Here is a 19,397-nt window from a genome sequence, read left to right as displayed (position 1 = left end):
TAGAGCACCCAGTTACTATGCATTCAATGCAGAAGGATATGTCAAAAAAAAAAAAAAAATCAGTGCCCACAGAGAAAAGTTAAATCTAGCTTTGCATCATGAATTTCCCTTTTGCTTTGTTTGTGGGTTTTGTTTTGTTTTTACTTTATTATAAGGAATAAAGAGACTGGCTGAAAAAGGGTATTATAATTTTGATGGCCCCATATTGGGTCACTTTTATAGTTCACTTACTGGACAGATTTAACCTTGAATATTGGCACTGGCACACTGTGAGTCTGGCTCCTTCACTTCCTCCTCAGTTCCATCCTGTTTAGGGCGAATCTGAGGTGGGCAGTGACATTTTGGCCAAATGACCACTTACCAGCTGAAAATGGCAAAGGTAGCCCAGATTATGCCCGAATGAGTCTGCTTTCTGGAAAAACCATGACTAATTGTTTTGATGCCTGATAAAACCTCAGTTTCTTACCAGTTTGGGTAAGGAAGTCGTGCACCTCTGCAAAAGCAGCTCGTGCGTGGCTGTTCTCAGTGTGAACAGCTTACTACTGCTTTTCCTATAGCCCTATAGTGATGACAGCGCACATTGCAATTGTTGATGCCTTGTGCAGTAACTGCGGACGGGTAGGTGAGGGTTAGATAAACATACGCTAACCCTCACCCAGTGGTGCTTTCACAGACACTGCTATTGAGCTTTGCAATGTTTTGTAACAGGCCATGCATGTGTGCCAACAAGCTTTTGTTTGAACACGTGCTGAAAAGCCAGCTCAGGTTGACTCTCACTTTCTCAGTTTAATCCCCCTGGATGATAGAAGCCACATGATAAACACAACTCTCTCTCTGCTTTGTCATCCGATTCAAGTCTACCTCGCCTTAGCCTTGCTCCGTTTCTCCACATGGGGCTTTCTTAACAAGCTCAACATCACCCGCTTGACTAATTGAGGCCCATAAACTCAACGGTAGCTGCGAGACAGAAACTTTTGCTTAAGTGCATCCTTGCATTCCTCTTAAGTGGTTTCTTCTGCTTGACGGTGTTGGGTGTGTTACGAGCTAACGTCTAAACCAACATGTGTGAGCACGCCGCTGCTGTGCTCAATCCATGCTTGTAACTGTTGCTGGTTGGCTACTCTGGCAAGTACTCAGTAAGCCTTTACGCTGCTTGCCAGTGCTTTTCGGCATTTAGCTTGAGTCACCCCTTTGGCCTGGTGGAAAGCCACACTGCAGTAACCCCTGCTGGAGATGTAGATGAAGGGGGGTGTGAGGTAGCGGCCGGTGAAACTCACTTTACGTGTTGCTGTTCCGCTGGTAGAAGTGTGCGCGGATTTACGAGCGTGAGTTGTGTAATCCAGTGGGCAGAAATTAGCCTGCTTTATGGAGAACTTTAGTACTAGGGCAGACTCAGCCAGACCCTGTTAAGCTTCTCCAGAGTCAACTGCAGATGGTTTTAAAGAAACAGGAAAGGGGCCAGTTTCAGGCTGCTGCGAAGACCCCACAGACCCATGCACAAACACACACACACACAAATACTCTTTAGCAACAGAGTTAGGAAAAAGGAGCAACTGCAAAACAGTCAGTCCTTGTTTTGTAAAGCTTCTTCTGTCGTTATCAGTCTTTCTTAGGTGCCAAAACAATCTGGATGTGTGAGCAAGCGAGGTTGTGTTTGAAACAAGGTGCCTGTATTATCAGCACTGTGGTCTTTTCTGGAAGCCCCAGAGTCCGCTGTAGTCCAAAACTTGCAAACCTCCATCGACATCATCAAGTGCTCGAGTGGAATGAAAAGCACTTTGTGAAATAATTTGTATTTCTGTGTCTATAAAACTGCAGCTCAATATAAACATGCACTTCCAAAGCACAGATTTCCTCACCTTCTAAATGTAATTGAAACGGATTAAAATGCATCGAGATACCCGTGAACTAACTTAGTTTTTTTTCTAAACATCACATGGCTTTGAATCCTGGGCATTTCCCTCATGCAAAGTCAGCTGCAGCACAAACACTGCTGGAAAATGTCCTCAGGCCATTTATTTAAATAGAAGCATAATGAAGGCATGCAGAAGCATATTCCACGAAAGTTTGAGTCTGTCATAGTTTCTTCAGTAGTCTTGCAGTTAGCAGCTAAAGAGCAGCTATGTTGTGAGCTGGAGGAGACCAAAACAGAGCTTAAAGAGGAATTTAAATGTTACCCTTTAAATGGTTGTTATCATTCCCATAGGAGTCAGTAATAGGGCCACCCAACCTACTCCCACCTACCCCCACCTAAGTAGGCTTACTAGGCCTAATAATGCTGCTCTGTGTCTTCTTTTGGTACTTTGATTAATTGATTTTTTTTTTAAACTCTATTAATGTTAAACTCTAAGTGCCAAAAAATGATATTTAAATGTGTCTGAAATGTAGTAGCCTAAAAAGTATAAAGTGTCATAACATGGAAGCTTTACTCGAGTACACAAGCAGTATTTAAGTAAATGCAGTTAGATATCACCAGAGATTGCAGACTTATGGAAAGTATTCAGACACTCCTCTGCCTGCAAGAGCGGCCTTAATAGTTTGCCATTTTCACCATGGGAAAACCAGGAGTTTGTTTTTGTTTGCGAGGCCGCACACTGTGGTCAGGCCAAGAGTGTAAAGAGCCTCTTCCTGTTCAGAACGGACACTGGAAAAAGCGACTTTATTCAGAGGTTTATGTTTATGGATAAAAAAAGCAATTCTAGCTGATGGAAGAGTTGAAAGATGTATTGACATGAAAAGCGAGCATGCCAAGCAGTTGTAGCATCAATCAATCAGCCCCTGGGAGAAAACGGAGAACAGAGGAGCGGCTGATGATTCGCACAGATTCACACAATTATGACTCAGCGTGAGTGTGTAACTCTGCAGGCGCCGTGAAATTAGAGAATGAGGCTTTTACTGATAGTTTATGCAGAGATGTTGGTCTGCAGGAATTTTCCTGCCTCTGCGAAACTGCTTGCTGTTGCTGCTACAGCACTGATAGAGATCAAAAACTTAAAGTCTCATTGATTCATTACTGCAGTATTGAATTGGAAATGTTCTGAGCTCTTTTCAGCAGAGACATAAATGATTGTCATGGGAAGTTTACTTGCCATCGGCAGCTTTACTGTATTTAAATAACAACTTATTAGAGTGAGTACAGTAATTTAAAGAAACCAGAAGAATGCTTCAGGATCTGTACTAATTTATAAGATTCATCTGCAGAGCTCACAAATAAACTTTCTGGAGCACCCACAGAGCTGGTTTGTCTCCTGGATTCCAGATTTGTAACTCTTCCAGAAAGACACCATTGTGGAGAACTTAAAAAAATGAGTTTTTGTCATGAGAAATACAAATACATTCCACATTGTTAACAAATTATAAATATAGAATTTTTGTTTCTTGTGTTTATGATCTCATACATTTCTTTTACATTATTTACAGCTGTGAAAAATAAAGTTGTCACTGAGTACATTGTTACCCTCCTGACTTCAAATCAAATGCATGTAATTAATTGATCATCAGCAAGTGTGAGGAGCTCCATAAGAAGCAGACGTTTTGGCTACAGTCTTCCCAGGAGTGACATCCCAGGAAATTCACCCCAAGCTTAGACCATGCGGTGATCACAGAAACTGCCAAGAGCTGCATCACAGATTCTATGGGCCTCAGCATGTTAAATGTTAAAGGTTATGACAGTACAGTTAAAAAAATGAACAAGTATGGCTTGTTTGGAAGGGTTTCGTCTTTTCTAAAAAGAACTGCTTAGGTTTGCAAAGTTTCATTTGAACAAACCACAAGACTTCTGCAACAATGTCCTTTGGACACATGAGACCAGAGTGGAGATGTTTCGCCATAATCCACAGCACCATGTTTTGAGAACAACCAAACACATCAGCACAAATATCTCATACCAGCTGTCAGGAACAGTGGTGGAGGGGTGATGCTTTGGCCTTCTTTTGTAGCCACAGGACCTGGGGACCTTGCAGTCACAGAGTCAACCATGAGCTCCTCTGTATATTCTATAGTCAAATGTGAGCACATTTGACTCACAAATCCACAACAGAACAGCTGAAAAAGAAAAGAATCAAGGTGTTGCAATGACCCAAAGTCCTGACATCCTGTGGTGGGAATGTGCATAAACAAATGCCTACAAACCTCAGTGCACTGAAGCAACATTGTAAAGATGAGTGGGCCAAAGTTCCTCCACAATGATATCAGCGACTGATAAAGTCAATTACTTCAAGTTATTGCTGTTAAAGGTGTTTCAGCGAGTTTCTGAATCATGGGGTGCTGGTTTTGTTTTGACCTGACTGCATGTTTAAAACAGTGCAGCAACTGGTTTTACACCCCAGATACGCTATACTAGTGGGTTTTAATCTTACTTGTGGCTTTTTGTCTTTTTTAGTGTAAAGTCATTTGAGAGCTCCTTCCATCCATCCATTTTTAAAAAAGGGTTTAAGAGTTTATCAGAACAATTGTGCACCCAAATATCCTGTTATAAAGTCTGCTGGTGTGGCTGTGTTCCCCTCTTTCTCACCTGTTTCCCCTAAAATCTAAAATCATAACTCCTTAAAACCACAAGTCTTATCAAAAGGCCGAGGAGCTTAGACGACCTGTTCCACTGCTGCAAAAGCTGTGACTGAGATTTATCTTGCTACGTTATGCAGGCTTAATCTTTCACTTGAGGCAAGAGGCAAACAGAGACCCACGTGGTTACTGGAGGTGTGATAAGGCGGGGTGTTATTTATCCCACGTAGGCCTTTCCTCTTCTCTCCGAGCCCATAATAGTTGAGCCAAGATGCTGGTTCACATGCTTATCAGATTGCGCCTGCTACTCATATTCTTCATGCTAGATAAAGAGATAGAGAGGTGAATGCAGCATACAAACAAGATATACTTGTCATCACCTATTAGATTACTGTTTTGTTTTGTCTGAATACTAATGGGTTTTCTTAGCTGCATTTCAGCTGATTAATGTTATAAATGTCAGTCAAGGCTTTTATCTTCTGCGTCTTAAAAGGATTAGCAGGAAACTGAGTAAACACACACTTGCAGGTTTGCCGATAAATTGTTCCCTGAGGGCTTCAACCTTGTAGGTTTTTCTCTTTCCATTTTAAACACAGGAACGTGTGATTGGTTGAAATAAATGGGTGTGTGTTTGGAGGTGAGTAGGGCCTTTCAGGAAAGTTCATGAAACATGACGTGAACGAAGTTTTGTTCAGAGCTCTCAGCAGGCTGATTGGAGTGCACAGACTCATCTGCCGCTCTACATGAAGGAGAGTTAAACTGTAATCAGCGCTGACGCTGGCTGATTAATTGAAATTTTTGGTTTTTGTCGTCTAGTCAGACAAAGTTATTAGAGGGCGTTTGTTTAGGCACGTTTCTCTGTTGGCTCACATTTTACAGATCTGCTCTTTAATCTGTTAAAAGCTATGATTTAGATGACAATTAAGACCAAGAGATAAACAAAAATAACACGGTTGTACAGGATACATTCTCACAGTTTTTGCTAAAACTGAACAAAACATTACTGTCATTACTGAACTTTTGACCGAGTATTTCCTCTCACTGATGCTTTTTTTAAACATTTTTAAATCTGATGTGAGATCTTTCATACTCTAAAATTGTGGTAGTCTAACTTTATCCTTAATCAGATTTACAGATTTTAACTCTGGCCCTTTATGGGTCATGATTATAGGCTATGAGTTGCCTAGTTGCAGCTGGGTGGATACTTTTCTCCTCCTATCACTGGTACAAGTTCAACTTGATTTTATCGGTCCAGAGACTTTTTGTGTGCGGGCTATTTTAGATGTTATCAAGTCTAATCTGGTCTTCCTGTCCTGAGTGTAAACAGTGGTTTGCACTTTTCTGTAAGACCTCTGTTTACATTCATGAAGGCGTCTCTTGATTGCTCAACACCAGTGTTTATAGAGACAAAAGTACTAAAAATGTGGATTGTCTAAGTCGGCTTTTTGCCCCATAAGTCTAAAAATTAACAAACTTTGTTGTGTGCAGGAACTGTTTTAACTTTAATTTAAGCAAAAAGAACAATTTTCTTTCTACTGTCTCCACCAATCGTAGAAACTCAAAGCTCTCTTTGTTCTGTCTTCTTCCCCTCACCCCCAGCTGGTCGAGCCAGATGGCTACGCCTCCTTGAGTCTGGTCTGCCCGAGGTTTCTTCCTGTTAAAAGGGAGTTTTTCCTTCCCACTGTCACCAAAGCTCTTGTTCATAGGGGATAAACTGATTCTTGGGATTTTCCCTGTTTTCTTTGTGTTATTGTAGGTTCTCTACCTTACATTATAAAGCACATTGAGGATAGTGTTGTTGTGATTTGCCACTATCTAAATAAAAGTGAATTGCATTGAACTGAATTGAGGCCATAAACACTGCGATCTGAGGTGAGAGTGGTGTCATTCCCGAGTTGACTCTGTTCTACTAGTAGTAATAGTTGGAAAAACAACGCAGTGCTTACATTTTATGCATTTTATGCTTAAAAGCATGTTCATAATTAGAACTCAAAGTGAGTCACAAATACTCATAGTGCAGACTACAAGTCCTACAGTTTTACTCCTGCTTACGCTCCCTGCTACCATCTTGGATCGTGAAGTCAAGGTTGGTGCAACTTCCCCGAGTTTCTGAGTCAAAAGTCCAACCAGAGAGGGGGTTCCATGGAAAAAATCCGACTGAGACCCCGGGATTTCCCACTTCCCGTTCCAAATGGAATGCAGCGTGATGTTTGCATCCTGCTGTGCTGCTGTCATGATCACGAGCCTCTAGTCACAGGTAGATGTGCGCTTCCTTCTGCAAAGACTTTAAATAGTATTCTCCCCTGTTTTTAAGTATGTGAGTTTTAGCCCTGAAATAGTAACATCTTTACTGAGTCATCATCCAGCACTGCCCTAGGATACAAGAGGAAAACTGTGATTAATTAAAGCAGCCAAACAAAGTTTTTGTCTGTATATTAGTGCCAACATTAGGAGCTGCTGGATCCATGGGGGGAATTATCAATGTTGAGTCCCGTTGTTGCTTAAAATAGTTGGAAGATAAATTGGTAACACATTCATACATACTTAAACCCGACCTTGGAGCCTGCCGTTGCTAAGTAACTAGCACATGCAGACACATATGTTCAGCAGTCACAAAACCAAACCAGGTTCCCCTGCTCCTGTCAAGTAAAACCTTATTTTTCAGGAATGACAGTCAAAATGTTAACGTGTTATGTAATAAAGCACTTCAGCGCTTCCCATGCTTATCATGTCCCAGTGAGAGCAGCGTCTTACTTCCTGAAATACAGCTGTGGTCTGCCATGTCTCCCCCACGCTGGCCCTATAAATGTGTGCTTTGTCACAGTGACAATGGGAGCGAGCACAGTGTGGATAGTGTAATCTCGAATCCCTGGTACAGACTGAAACACGCCACAGACGATTACCTCTGCAAAACGCATCTGCAGAAATCAGACATTTTCTAATCTTTTATTTTTTTTAAAACTTCCAGTTTAGACCTCTGTGAAGGCTGTCTGCCTTTATTGGTGCTTTATTTGGTTTTTATCCAGACCTTTTAAAGAAAATAGGTCCTGTTTTGAAGCACAGTAGGGCATTCATTTTTTCTTTTCTATTTTTCTGTCCTTACAAACGAGGCTGATGAACATTTCCGTCTGTGTCCTGTTGCAGTTTGTTTCAAGCAGCTCTCCCCACTGTGTTCATCTGCTCCGTTAACCCGCCTTGATCCTCTGCATTCCTCTTCGTGGGGAAGCTTCAGCTGCTTTTATGAGAAAATGAATAAGTGAGACGCAATGAGGGCCGATTTGCCTAATATCTCTTTGTGAGCCCCTGTCACCTTGTGCGTATTTTGAAAAGAGGTCAAACCTTTTAGGCTCTGAAAATCCAAGATCACAGCTGCAGTTTAATTTAAATAATGTGGAGTATGAAGGACGGTAATTTGAGCTTGCTCCAGATAAGTTAATGTGAATTTGACTGATAGTTAAAAATGCCTCACATTTGCATAATCTGCCATCTAAATGGGAATCGAACCTGCTTGACCTGTAATGACTGGTGCCATCATGTTGCGCTTCACGCTGAGCAGACACACATGCTGTGTGAGACGATGACCTGATTGTGTGCTGCACATCTGACATCCGGATGCGAGGGAGAGCGATCTGGTGAGACAGCCTGCACGGCGGGGCGGGTAGAGGTCAGCAGACGGTCGTGGCTTAAAGACCTGACAGGAGGCAGGTGGAAAGCACAAGATCGCTTATGGAGCAGTCGGAGGGCTTGATGGCGGTAGTAGTGTTGAAGTTTCTGGGTTTTTTGGCAGATGTTAAGGGGAAAGAAATATTTGTTACTACAGAAACAAACAGGTTCAGTGTTGAATAAGGATTATTTTACAAGCTGGGTAAAGAGCTGTATAATATCTCCTGGTCCTTTCCAGTCTGGTTTGTTTGACTTAAGCAAACTTGCAAAATCATTATGAAACCATTAGTAAAGTATGCCAGTCTCTCAACTATGACGTCTCTTAAAACACAGCAGTCAAAACAAACACTAAACCTATTTTGCACACAGCTGGACAGAACCTATCCAAATATGGATAAGATGTAACCAGGCCCAAAAGCCAAATTTAAGTAGCATACAATATAGACAAGTACCTATTTCCAGCAAAGGCAGGAGTGCTTGGTGGCAGCTCATCATAAGCCAAAGTGTTACTTTCATCATACAGCCATACAGTTATGGCCAATACTCCAAATGTCACAGCACTCAGAAGTTTAGGCGATAAAATGTCTGTGAGAACATTCGTAAGAGACACATGTGCAAATTTCTTTGGCATCATGGTGGACCATAACCATGATTTTAATCACAAGTTGGGGAATGATGGTCGGATGAGGCCAGCACGGGAAGAATTTCAGGAATTTTTAGGAAGATGAAGCTCCTCAACGCGGTGGTCTTATGTTTATAAAAAGACTTCCAGTCCTATAGATGTCTACGGGAAAACCGTTCAAGCTCTATAAACACTTTCCTACTGAGCGTATAGGCTCAGTCACTCATTTTGTGTCATATAAACAAAAAGAAATAACCCTGTTTTGCAAATCTTGGTGATCCATTGTGTTAAAATAGGCGATTATCTGTGATATGAAACCACACATTCATAAGTCGTTAGCCAATGAGCATGCAGTTTCACAATCTGACCCGCCCCTCCTTCTTTTGCAACCAAGGTAGTCTCTGCAGAAGTGCTCGTCTTGAACAATGACTGTATAAAACTACAGTCATTGTTCTCAAAGCTTAAGAATGGGAGAAACTAGAGGGGGGGGGCAACACAGAGTCCACCCCAAGTGGCCACTAGGAAAACTGCAGTTTTTGGAAGCTTTTGGCTTCATTTACACCTTCAGATGGTGCTGGTTGGTTCAAATGGTTTGGGTTTTTTTTGGCTTTGTTATTTGGACTTCATGCAACTTTTGACTTGTCTAGGACCAGATCAGAACGAAATAACTGTGCGGGCAAAGATGTATGTGTGGGATAATTGTTAAATATAGAACATTTTTAATGTTCATCTCAGAAAACTTTGACGTTGGTTGCTGTCTCATCTAAAGTTACTTAAGCCTGCAAAAGTGTGTCAGTAAGTAGGTGATAAATACAAATATCTGTAATCAGATAATATCATTTTAAGCTGCTAATACTAAATGGCAGTGTGCTTAAAATTAAGGTGTGTCTGTTCAGCTTTCTCACATCCATATTTCAGATTTTTCTCTACCTCTTCTTGCATTTCCTGCAACATTTCAGTCCACCTCCTTGATCTTGCTCCTCTTTGATGCCTCAGAGGGAGAGAGCACAAAGCGACAAAGAAAGATGCCTGAGCTCATTTACATACACAACACAAGTATCTAGCATAGCTTGATTTCTTGGGTGTGTTGCCTTCGCTGTTCTAGATGTGGTTATTAAATATTAATGCGGTGCGGCGTAGCAGCTCATCGTTGAGGTATGAGGTGTGGGAAAACGCAAGATACTGAGGTGGTGGAGACAAAGCCCTTTGTAAGGCTTGGTCCCACACAGTGTCAGACAAAGACCCCCTTTCACAGAAGAACCCTTTGCTGAAAGGGTTCTGCCGTACAGTAGCTTAGCCCTCTCGTCGCCTGTTCGTCTGCTGATGCCTCCTCAGTCCATTTTCCCTCCAGCTGACTCATCAGGCACCTCATTCCCATTTTTCGGATAATTCACTGGCCTCGAGCCAAAAAAAAAGAAAAAAAAAAGCTCAAACTGTCACTACAGATGCTCCAGCCGGCATTTGTAATCATGCTGTAGAGGAAAACACTTGCAGCTTTGATTTCAGCTGTGCACAGAAAGCTGGGTGTGTCTTTCACCAGGATACTTATGAATTATACTGTGAACCGCTCTCTCTGTACAGTTTACAGACATCCTGCAGCACTCACTCAATGACTGTACAGCTGAATCATCTGCTTTTCTCTAACAGTTTTAACAAAAACTGACAAACATTATAACCTTGAAGGTTTGATTTATTGTCTGTGTTAGACTGCCTCAGTTTTTCACACTCTGTGCTTATGATGTAGCATCTCTATAAACCCAAATCTGTCTGGGTGCTCTTTTAAGTAACTCTTAAGTTTCTTTTTTGGGACATATAAGAAGCTGTTCCATCACACTATAAGAGAATGGTGACCAAACAGCTAAAAGTATGTAAGGGTAAGGCTATGCGAATCTCCACATGTTATAGTTATAGTTTAGTGCAACCTACTGTCCTTTTACTTATTATAATTTATTATTATAGAGCAACTTTATGCTTCTTGGTTAAGACACATTTGTACTTACACCCATAATAAATCAGCTATGCTAATTAATACACATCTGATCAGATCCAGCAGACAATGAAGCCATCAGCGTGTTCTCTATAAGAGCACAGCATGTCATTCTCAGAAAACAGTCGGGTCCACAATATGCGTCAGAGTAGCTTTAGGTGGCTACAAATTTTCAGATTTCACCATCCCTGAGGGTTATTTTAATGTTGTTAGCTGTTAGAACTTGTCTTCTTCATAGGGTTTCAAAGTTATTGTGGTTTAGATTTGATGAGGTTCGCTGAAAGGCTCTTTTGTTGTTGTTGTTGTTTTTACTCAGAACTTCATGAAATGTTAGTAAGTGTTAGTTGATTCTGCTGGTAGTCCATCCCACCACACCCAGGATTTGAGCCATTTTTCAGTTTTTTTTCTATCAGCAGTGAATTACTCTCAGCTCTCTTGTGGGCGGGACCTAAATACGCTCAGTCTCCATGAGATTTACTTTCGTGGAAATATGATGTGGGTTTGTTTGGTTTATTTTGCATATTAAAAATTGACAGTCGATAAAGTTGTAATTTTCTCTTTAAAGAATAAACAATGGTGTTCGAATCAAGGAAGAGAATATCTGAAAACATTACCATGTGTAAGTGAGATGTTTACAGTTTGGCTAAAGTAGTAAGAGGTTTGTGTTACAGTCCCCCAGATCCGGTTTTAACCGGCTCACATGTAGGTTTAACAAACATCAGAATAGAAGCTGTTTTGACATGAACAGACGATCCTTAAATCCTTTTCCACACCCTATATCCACCTCCCTTACGCCAGCCAATCTGAGCCCAGCATGTAGGGTACTGTTTATGAGTCTCACACTACCACGACCGAGCTGCATACCCCGCTTAAACCCCTGGGGCGTCGAAGCTGGGACAAGTGACGGAGTGTTTCACAACCTCTAGAGAAAATTAACAACAGCTAAACATTGATGGCAGAAGGGAAGGAATTCCCCCTGCTGTCTGCAGGTCAGAGTACTGCACTCAAGTAATCAGATTATCATCTCTGACTGAGTAGTGAGATTATATGTTATGTCTCCTCCACTGCCCAACTGGCGTATAAAGAGAAGCTTTAAGAGAGATCTACAGTTGCACTGCATTTGAGGAGTAAACACGCCACAGCGAGGCTCGCTCGTGTCGTGAAGATATTTGTGGAGTCTGAAATGTCAAAATGTGAAATCTTCATATTTACAGCATTGCTTCTCGTCTTCTGCCTGTGTGGTTCAGTTAACACACGTCCTCCTGTTAGAGGCGGATACAGAAAGCTGTTTTGACTCCATTTACCGCGGAGTCAAAGACGATGAAGCACGGCACAAGCGGCGCTCTGTCGAATGCATCAATGGTTAGCATTTAACAGTAATAAGCAGTAATTAAGGTGGAGAGACGGGCCTAAATAATAGTAGTTTAGTTGTTACCCTGTCATCTAGCTTTGTGTTGGTTCTCAGCTGTTCTCCAAAGACACCCAGATGAGATTTTAAGATGATGGTGCTGACAGGGAGGTATCAGGTTAGCTTTTTATTTTCTTTTAAATGTATAAAACTTGTTATCCCACCTGCTAGATAAGAGATGAGACGAAGCAACATTAGATTAGGGGATGATTAAATTTGATTGAGTTTGATGGCAGGAAATTGTCCATCCATCCATCCATCTTTGCACTGATCCAGGGAAACACAGAGGAATTTCCAGGCCAGTCAGGGGATATATATATAGATATATATATATATATATATATATATATATATATATCCCCCCAGCATGTCTTGGGTGTGGCCTCACCCAGGAGGCATCCTACTCAGATGCCCGAATCACCTCTGCTGGCTGATTTCAATGTGGAGCAAGAGCGGCTCTACTCCAAGTCCCTCCCAAATGACTGAACTCCTCACCCTATAGCTAAAGGAGAGGTCAGCCACCCTTTGGAGAAAGCTCATTTCCGCCGCTCAGCAGTTGAGGACAACTTCATAGTAAAGAGGTTGAAGCCCCCAAATCTGTTCAGAATTCATCCTGCCGTCATCTAAAAGACCCCAAACATTCAGCCAGAGTCGTGTATTCAGCAGTAATAAGAAACAGGAGTCCTCGTAGGCCAGTACGGCTGTAATGATATCTCGAGGGCAGCAATAGGAATTCACTACCACATGCGGTCTGGTTGATTCAATCCATATGCTCATTAATTATGATTTGAGTCCATAGTTCTCTCTGTTTAAACAGATCTCAGCAACACTGCGAAGACTGTTTCTGCCCTTCACTTTTCTTTTTATTTACTGTGGAACCGTTAAATCAAAGTGAAGAGAAACAGACCATCAGCTAAATTGGTAAACTGTAAAAGAGCTGAAATCACTGGCTCGTCTTGAGTCCACATTCCAGTTTTTTGCAGTTTTTTCTTGACTTTATGTAATTGTAAGAGCCAACGGCCAATCAAGTTGTCACTGTGATGAAATAATAAAATCTATATTTGTGCAGTTTTAGCACATTTGACCAAAGAAGTGTCATCACATCAATAAGAGCATACACATGGTTCTGTTTGGGCTCTTGAGGAACCACAGCAGTGGAAACAGATTGAATCAGGAGATGTGCAATTCAGGGAAGGACAGGGCACAAAAGGGTATAAGTAGCAAATAAAATCTAAAAACTAAAAACAACAAACCCTTTTGCAAGAATTTTATTAATAGACCTCTCAGCTGAAGGCCTCAAGTAGATGCTGAGTATATTGCAGTTTGCTGACAGTACTGATTTACTGATAACTGTGTAATGAAAAACTCGGTGCTTGGACTGTGTTGCTGAAGTTCAAGGTACAATATAATAGGCTAAATCATAAATATAGACTATAGAGAACTAAAAACCTACTAATATAGTTTATTGATCCTCATGAGGAAATCTGAAAGAGGTCAGAGGTCAGGTGGTGTAACGGAGTCTGAAGCTATGCTAACAACTTTGTAAGGCTATAAATCTTTCGTAATACAGCTGTGGCACTTGAAATGATAATACCAACATGCTAACCAATGCTAATTAGCCTGTGTTACCTTATAACTGACTTGCTTTTGTGGGTTTGTGTGATAAATGACCATTGAGCATCTGGGCTACAATCATAGCCTAAATCACAGGCTATTGTTGTAGCCTATTGCCTAAATCTTAAATATAGACCATAGAGAACAAACAACCTACTAATATAGTTTATTGATCCTCATGAGGAAATCTAAAACAGGTCAGAGGTGTTTGGAGCTATTGTAAAGGAGCCTGAAGCTATGCTAACAACTTTGTAAGGCTATAAATCTTTCGTAATACAGCTGTGGCACTTGAAATGCTAATACCAACATGCTAACCGATGCCAATTAGCCTATGTTACCTTAAAACTGTCTTACTTTTGTGAGTTTGTGTGATAAATGAGCATCTGGGCTACAACTATCCCAGACAAAGGCAGGATTTGATGCAGAGCAAATTTATTTATTTTTTTATTTGTCATGAACTTAATTTACAGATTCGACCACTAACTGAGCTGACACAGTGCTTTATACCCTGCTGCTGATGAGCCACACCTTTCTAATAACATGCCAGGGGTGTATTCTGTATTTCCCAACATACAATTTAGCAAAGTAACAATTTTCCATATCGAAAAACGATTATAAAAACCTTTACCAACACCACATATAAATATTGCATTTCTGTTAAAACAACATAACCCTGAAATCCTTATTAAAACACCCCCCAAAAAACAGAAGCAATTTACCTTACCCAATTCATCCCTGTTTTCTTCTGGAACCTTTAATTAACATTCAACCCCCCCGGGGACACATTTGCCCAAACACCCTAGAGAGGACAAAGTAGAAAACAAGTTAGTGCTTCACCACAAATCCACAAAAAACCACACAAATACCTTTCTAATCGGTTATATTTGTGGCTAATATTGTCTCTTTAGCTTACAGCCACCATGTCCACCGTACACAGAGTAGCTGCTCAAGTGCCTGCCAGACAGAATCACACCAATCAATAAAAAAGCATGAAATATTTATTGTTATTATATAGTGCTTTTCTACTCTGAGCACTGGCCAGACGCAGGATTAGCAGGAACTGTGGGTCCTGCATCGTGCTTGTTGCACTGGACTTTGAACCCAGTGCAGCCTTTCCACTCCCTGCACCAGCGCCGCTGCTGCATTAAAAACATAGCAGGAGGTTAAATCAGGTCTTCCCAGCCGAGGCAGCAATATCCTGTGATGAACCCTTTGCCTCCGTTGCCACCTCATGCAGTGACAGAGCTGCAGGCTGTCTGCTTCTGCCAGCCTCTGCCTCCTCTTTCCATTCCACTCCCCTTCATTTTTTTTTTCCTGTGTATTTCTTGGAGCTTTGATGCCACCTCCTCCATCTTGTGGCATGCGTCTCATCTCTGTAAATCCCTCGTGCACAATCCCTTCACTTCTTTCCGTCTGTCTACCTTTAATCCATCTCTTCTCTTTTCGCACAAGCTGCTCCACATCCTCTCGGACGTCTATACCGTTCATCACGTTATACCCGGCCTGTCTGCATTTATCTTGGCCTCAGTAGAGTGAATTAACTCCCATCTGTCCTGACTGATGGATGCATTAATGGAATGAAAACTGAATTTGCTTAGTACTGCACTCTCTTTAACCCAGACACCCCGATTCGCCGTTTTATCAATGGAGCTGTCAGTGACATAATTCTGCGACTGTGTTATGGGGCTTTTAGTAGATATTACAGACTCAGCAGGGGGTGAAGTCTAATCATTTCAGCCCTGCTTTTCTGTAGCTGAGTGTTTTAGGGAGGGCTTGCTAACACTCTGCTCCTTTGTTTTTTTATATATTACAGAGAATAATAAGCTGTGCATCGCTCAGGGACGCCAGCATGATCTCATGCTCGTCTAACATTGTTTTTGTCTTTGCGTGTGTGTATTGGATTTCTTAGCAGCACAGAATGTGAATTCCCACCTGGCAGCTATAGCGATTGTCTGTTTTAACAATGGCTACAAATCTGTAAAAGAGTATTTTTATTCTTTTTATTGATAGCTTTTATTGCCAAATTTTTACAAAAACTTTTTTTCATGGTATTTGTTCAGCAAACAATAGCAGAGAGAAAAAATTAAGCTCAGTTAAACACACTGGAGTTGGTAGAGACCAAAAGCGGAGTAAAAAATTCATTCTTGATTTAAATATATTATTTTTAATTAGCTTACATTTTGTTCTTATAGTATGACAAAGATTTACCAAATAGACTTAAAATAAATGAAAAAACCTAGCAGGAGAGTGTTTACAGAGGTCAGGAGAGAAAGCCAGTCTTCCTTTAGACATCTACTGAACTGGAAGTCTTTTTTCCACAACTATCGCCACCTAGAGGTCTTCAGATAGATTTAAGAGACTTGGCTTCATTGTTCCAACCAAGCTACGTCCTTGTTTCATGCAGTCTGTGGTTTCGGTGATGTTTACTTGGACGTCTAGCTGTTGTGTAAACAGGCAGCTGTTTGTTATCTATTCACTTTCCATAATAACGTTATAGTGTGACAGTATATTCATGTTGTGTTTACAGCTTTTTCTTCTGTTCCAAGTGTCAAAAAAACTTAGTTATTGTCGTGGTAAATTGTGTAGAACGATAAATTAATATTAGCTGTTGCGTTAACTTCACATTAAGTCCCGTATGTGTTTCTGTTTGCCCCCTGCAGGTCAGTCAAGGTAATGTTCCAGGTGTGGAAAGTGCCTCTTTGGCCATGGACACGGAGGAAGGAGTGGAGGTGGTGTGGAATGAAGTACTCTTCTTAGACAAGAAAGTCTTTAAAGCACAAGAGGTACCCAAACTCATTTTACCTTTAACTACAAGCTCTGCAAACTAAATTCTGGTTCTATTTATTGATTTGTTAACTAAAAAGCCTGGATGAAACTGGAAGAAAAATATTCTGTGTTTACTGTTATATATAGACACCGGTCATATGTCTTTAAGCTCTTACCTTCCTTTTATCACTGCTTGCGTTTTTTTTCCTCACGTTGATGTTGCAAAACTGACGTTGAACTCATGGCAGTGGACCTTTTGGCTTTTTTTTTCTACTGTTTTTTGCTGTTTCTTAGGGGGTCAACACTTAAATAGCTGGACTGGTGCTGACAAACCTGTGTAGGCCTTTTTTTTTTTTTTTTACATTCAGAAAACCGATCAAGGGAATTGATAAAATCATATTTATCCTCACAAGAGACCTATTTCAACAGATAAACACCAGCAAATATAAAAATTCCTGAACTTCAAACCACTCGGGTGATTTTCGTTATTACTGCTTACAAACCACTTGATTTATAAATTGTTAAAGTGTCCCTGATTGATTTTCTGATAGTGTGATAGACTAAAGTTTTTAGATGTGAACCATCTCTGATGTGTGATGTTTAGGAGAAGATCAAGGAGATGTTTGAGAACCTGATGCAGGTCGAACACCCCAACATTGTCAAGTTCCACAAGTACTGGCTGGACATGAAGGAGAGCCAGGCTCGAGTAAGATTTTCAACTTACTTCCTCTTTTTCACGCACACAAACGCTGGTGCATGAACAGGTTTTTCTCTCCTCTGTCTGTGGCACACAGGTTATATTCATCACTGAATACATGTCGTCAGGCAGCCTCAAGCAGTTCCTGAAGAAAACCAAGAAAAACCACAAGACTATGAATGTGAAGGTCAGTGTTTTTACTCTGGTCACATACTGAGTCTCACGGTGGCAGCTCAGGGTACTGCAGTCCCATCGCTATTCAGATCCATTTTTCCAGCAGGATTAGAGATTACGTAACACGACACCGCTGTGGCTCAGTCTGCTCAGACATGCATCTTATCCTTGTAACCTGGTGGATTTCAAACATACATGTGGTTTATTCACAATATCTTCCTTTTTTTAAATAAATTGTAGAGAAAGTTCATGTTATTTAACTTTATTTAGCTTTTGGTATTTTCATGCACATATGAAATTAGTGCATTTTATGACAGCGCATATGTTTCCATATTACTTGTGTCTGTTAGTTTAGAGGTGTAGCTCTTCATCTTTCTCTGTTCCCCTTTGTTTCAGGCCTGGAAGAGATGGTGCACACAGATTCTCTCTGCGCTTAGGTACTGACTTATTTATTCTGTGTGATATAATCGTGTCTGTTGTCTCAGTGTGAGCATTAATAACATGCTTTATTGTTTGCTGGCAGTTATCTGCACTCTTGCGATCCACCGATAATCCATGGAAACCTGACTTGTGACACCATCTTCATCCAGCACAACGGCCTCATCAAGATTGGCTCAGGTCTGCTCCCAGCAGGGACTTTAATGTTACTGCAAGTAGTTGATCAGCTGGTTTTCTTTTTTTTGTACAATAACTTTATTATGACTAATGAAGCCTCTGCTTTAAATTCATGCTATGTTTTTTCCACCTAAACCCTCATAACTTCTAAAGTAAGGAAGATATGAATATTTGATTTTTAGGACTGAAAAACACCAAACTTTAAGCTTTAGTGTCATGCAGGGCTGTAATCCGGTCAAATCTTACCCACATTTTAACACCATATTCATCTTAACTATAACTTTCTTCTGTGTCAAAACCATTTCCAGCATAAGTACATTTTAATACTTGTGAGTACAGCTCACGGCTTTGAAATCTCCTCGATCGCCACGTGTTCTTTAAGTTAGATTGGTCATACCACAATAATCAAACAACTTTAGGCACAGAAAAAGTTTTTCAAGGTCCTTACAGGGTCTGAATCACCGAGTTTCAGTGGATAATCAGGAGGGAACTGCTCTAAACACAAGTCACAGCATTTTTTCCCATATTATGTTTTAGCATAGTCAGTCAAAGGGACACATACAGCTTATCTTACACTAAATAACAGTACAGTAAAATACAAAATCAATTAAAATTTTATTTTCATGGCATTAATATCTAAATTGTATTAACTGTCTTCCCACAGTGTGGCATCGGCTATTTGTTAATGGTAAGGGACCTTTTTTGTTTAGTGGTTTAATATCAATTCATTAGTTTTATCTAATATTTAATATCTAATATATTTGTGCTCTGCCTTCTCTTGCCAGTTTTCCCAGATGCAAGTGTTCATAGCAAAGGGAGGCAACATCGCGATGAGCAGAGAAATCTTCATTTCTTTGCTCCAGAATATGGAGGTAAGTGGCATTTCCATCCAGCTTTCTGTGACGTTGCTTTTATTTAATCGGTCTACATTGATTCCTACCTGACTGTTTGACCTGCAGAGTAAAAATTCAGTCTTTATGTTCACAGTTTAATGTAGCTCCAGACCTCAGTTACTACACATGAAGATATTTGCACGTTGTATGAAATGGAAACCGCTGAGAAAAAGACTAGTTGTCAGTAATCTGTATGCCAGAAGCACCAAACGGAACCTTCTATCAGATAGCTCTGGGTATTTTGTGACCTGTTGTCTGTAATTATTGTAGATAATGAGGTAAACGTTGGAATTAGTACTGCCAAAGTGAAATGGATGAGACACAAATTACTTCAAGACATTTAGTAGATTGTTTGTACTGATTTTGCAGCTGCCAAAAAGACAAAAGGATAGATTAATCCCTTTGTAATGAGGATAAACGATTTACCTTCTTCCCCTTTTCAAATTGATTTTTTT

The 19,397-nt window shown here is 40.6% G+C and overlaps 1 protein-coding gene across 2 annotated transcripts in view; it reads left to right on the top strand.

Annotated features, from left to right (window-relative positions):
* nrbp2b (nuclear receptor binding protein 2b) overlaps positions 1-19,397 on the top strand; it is a 44,420-nt gene that overhangs the window by 19,636 nt on the left and 5,387 nt on the right. For both annotated transcript variants that reach the window (XM_063483383.1, XM_063483381.1), the window contains exons 2-8: positions 16,458-16,580; positions 17,168-17,269; positions 17,358-17,447; positions 17,831-17,871; positions 17,958-18,052; positions 18,714-18,737; positions 18,835-18,921. In XM_063483383.1, the coding sequence (XP_063339453.1) occupies positions 16,458-16,580; positions 17,168-17,269; positions 17,358-17,447; positions 17,831-17,871; positions 17,958-18,052; positions 18,714-18,737; positions 18,835-18,921 (562 nt within the window). The remainder of the gene's footprint in view (positions 1-16,457; positions 16,581-17,167; positions 17,270-17,357; positions 17,448-17,830; positions 17,872-17,957; positions 18,053-18,713; positions 18,738-18,834; positions 18,922-19,397) is intronic.

This window comes from Pelmatolapia mariae, linkage group LG9 (assembly GCF_036321145.2).
Source record: "Pelmatolapia mariae isolate MD_Pm_ZW linkage group LG9, Pm_UMD_F_2, whole genome shotgun sequence".
NCBI classification, from domain to species: domain Eukaryota; kingdom Metazoa; phylum Chordata; class Actinopteri; order Cichliformes; family Cichlidae; genus Pelmatolapia; species Pelmatolapia mariae.
The sequence above is the reverse complement of the archived record's forward strand: the minus strand, read 5'-3'. Positions and strand labels throughout refer to the sequence as shown.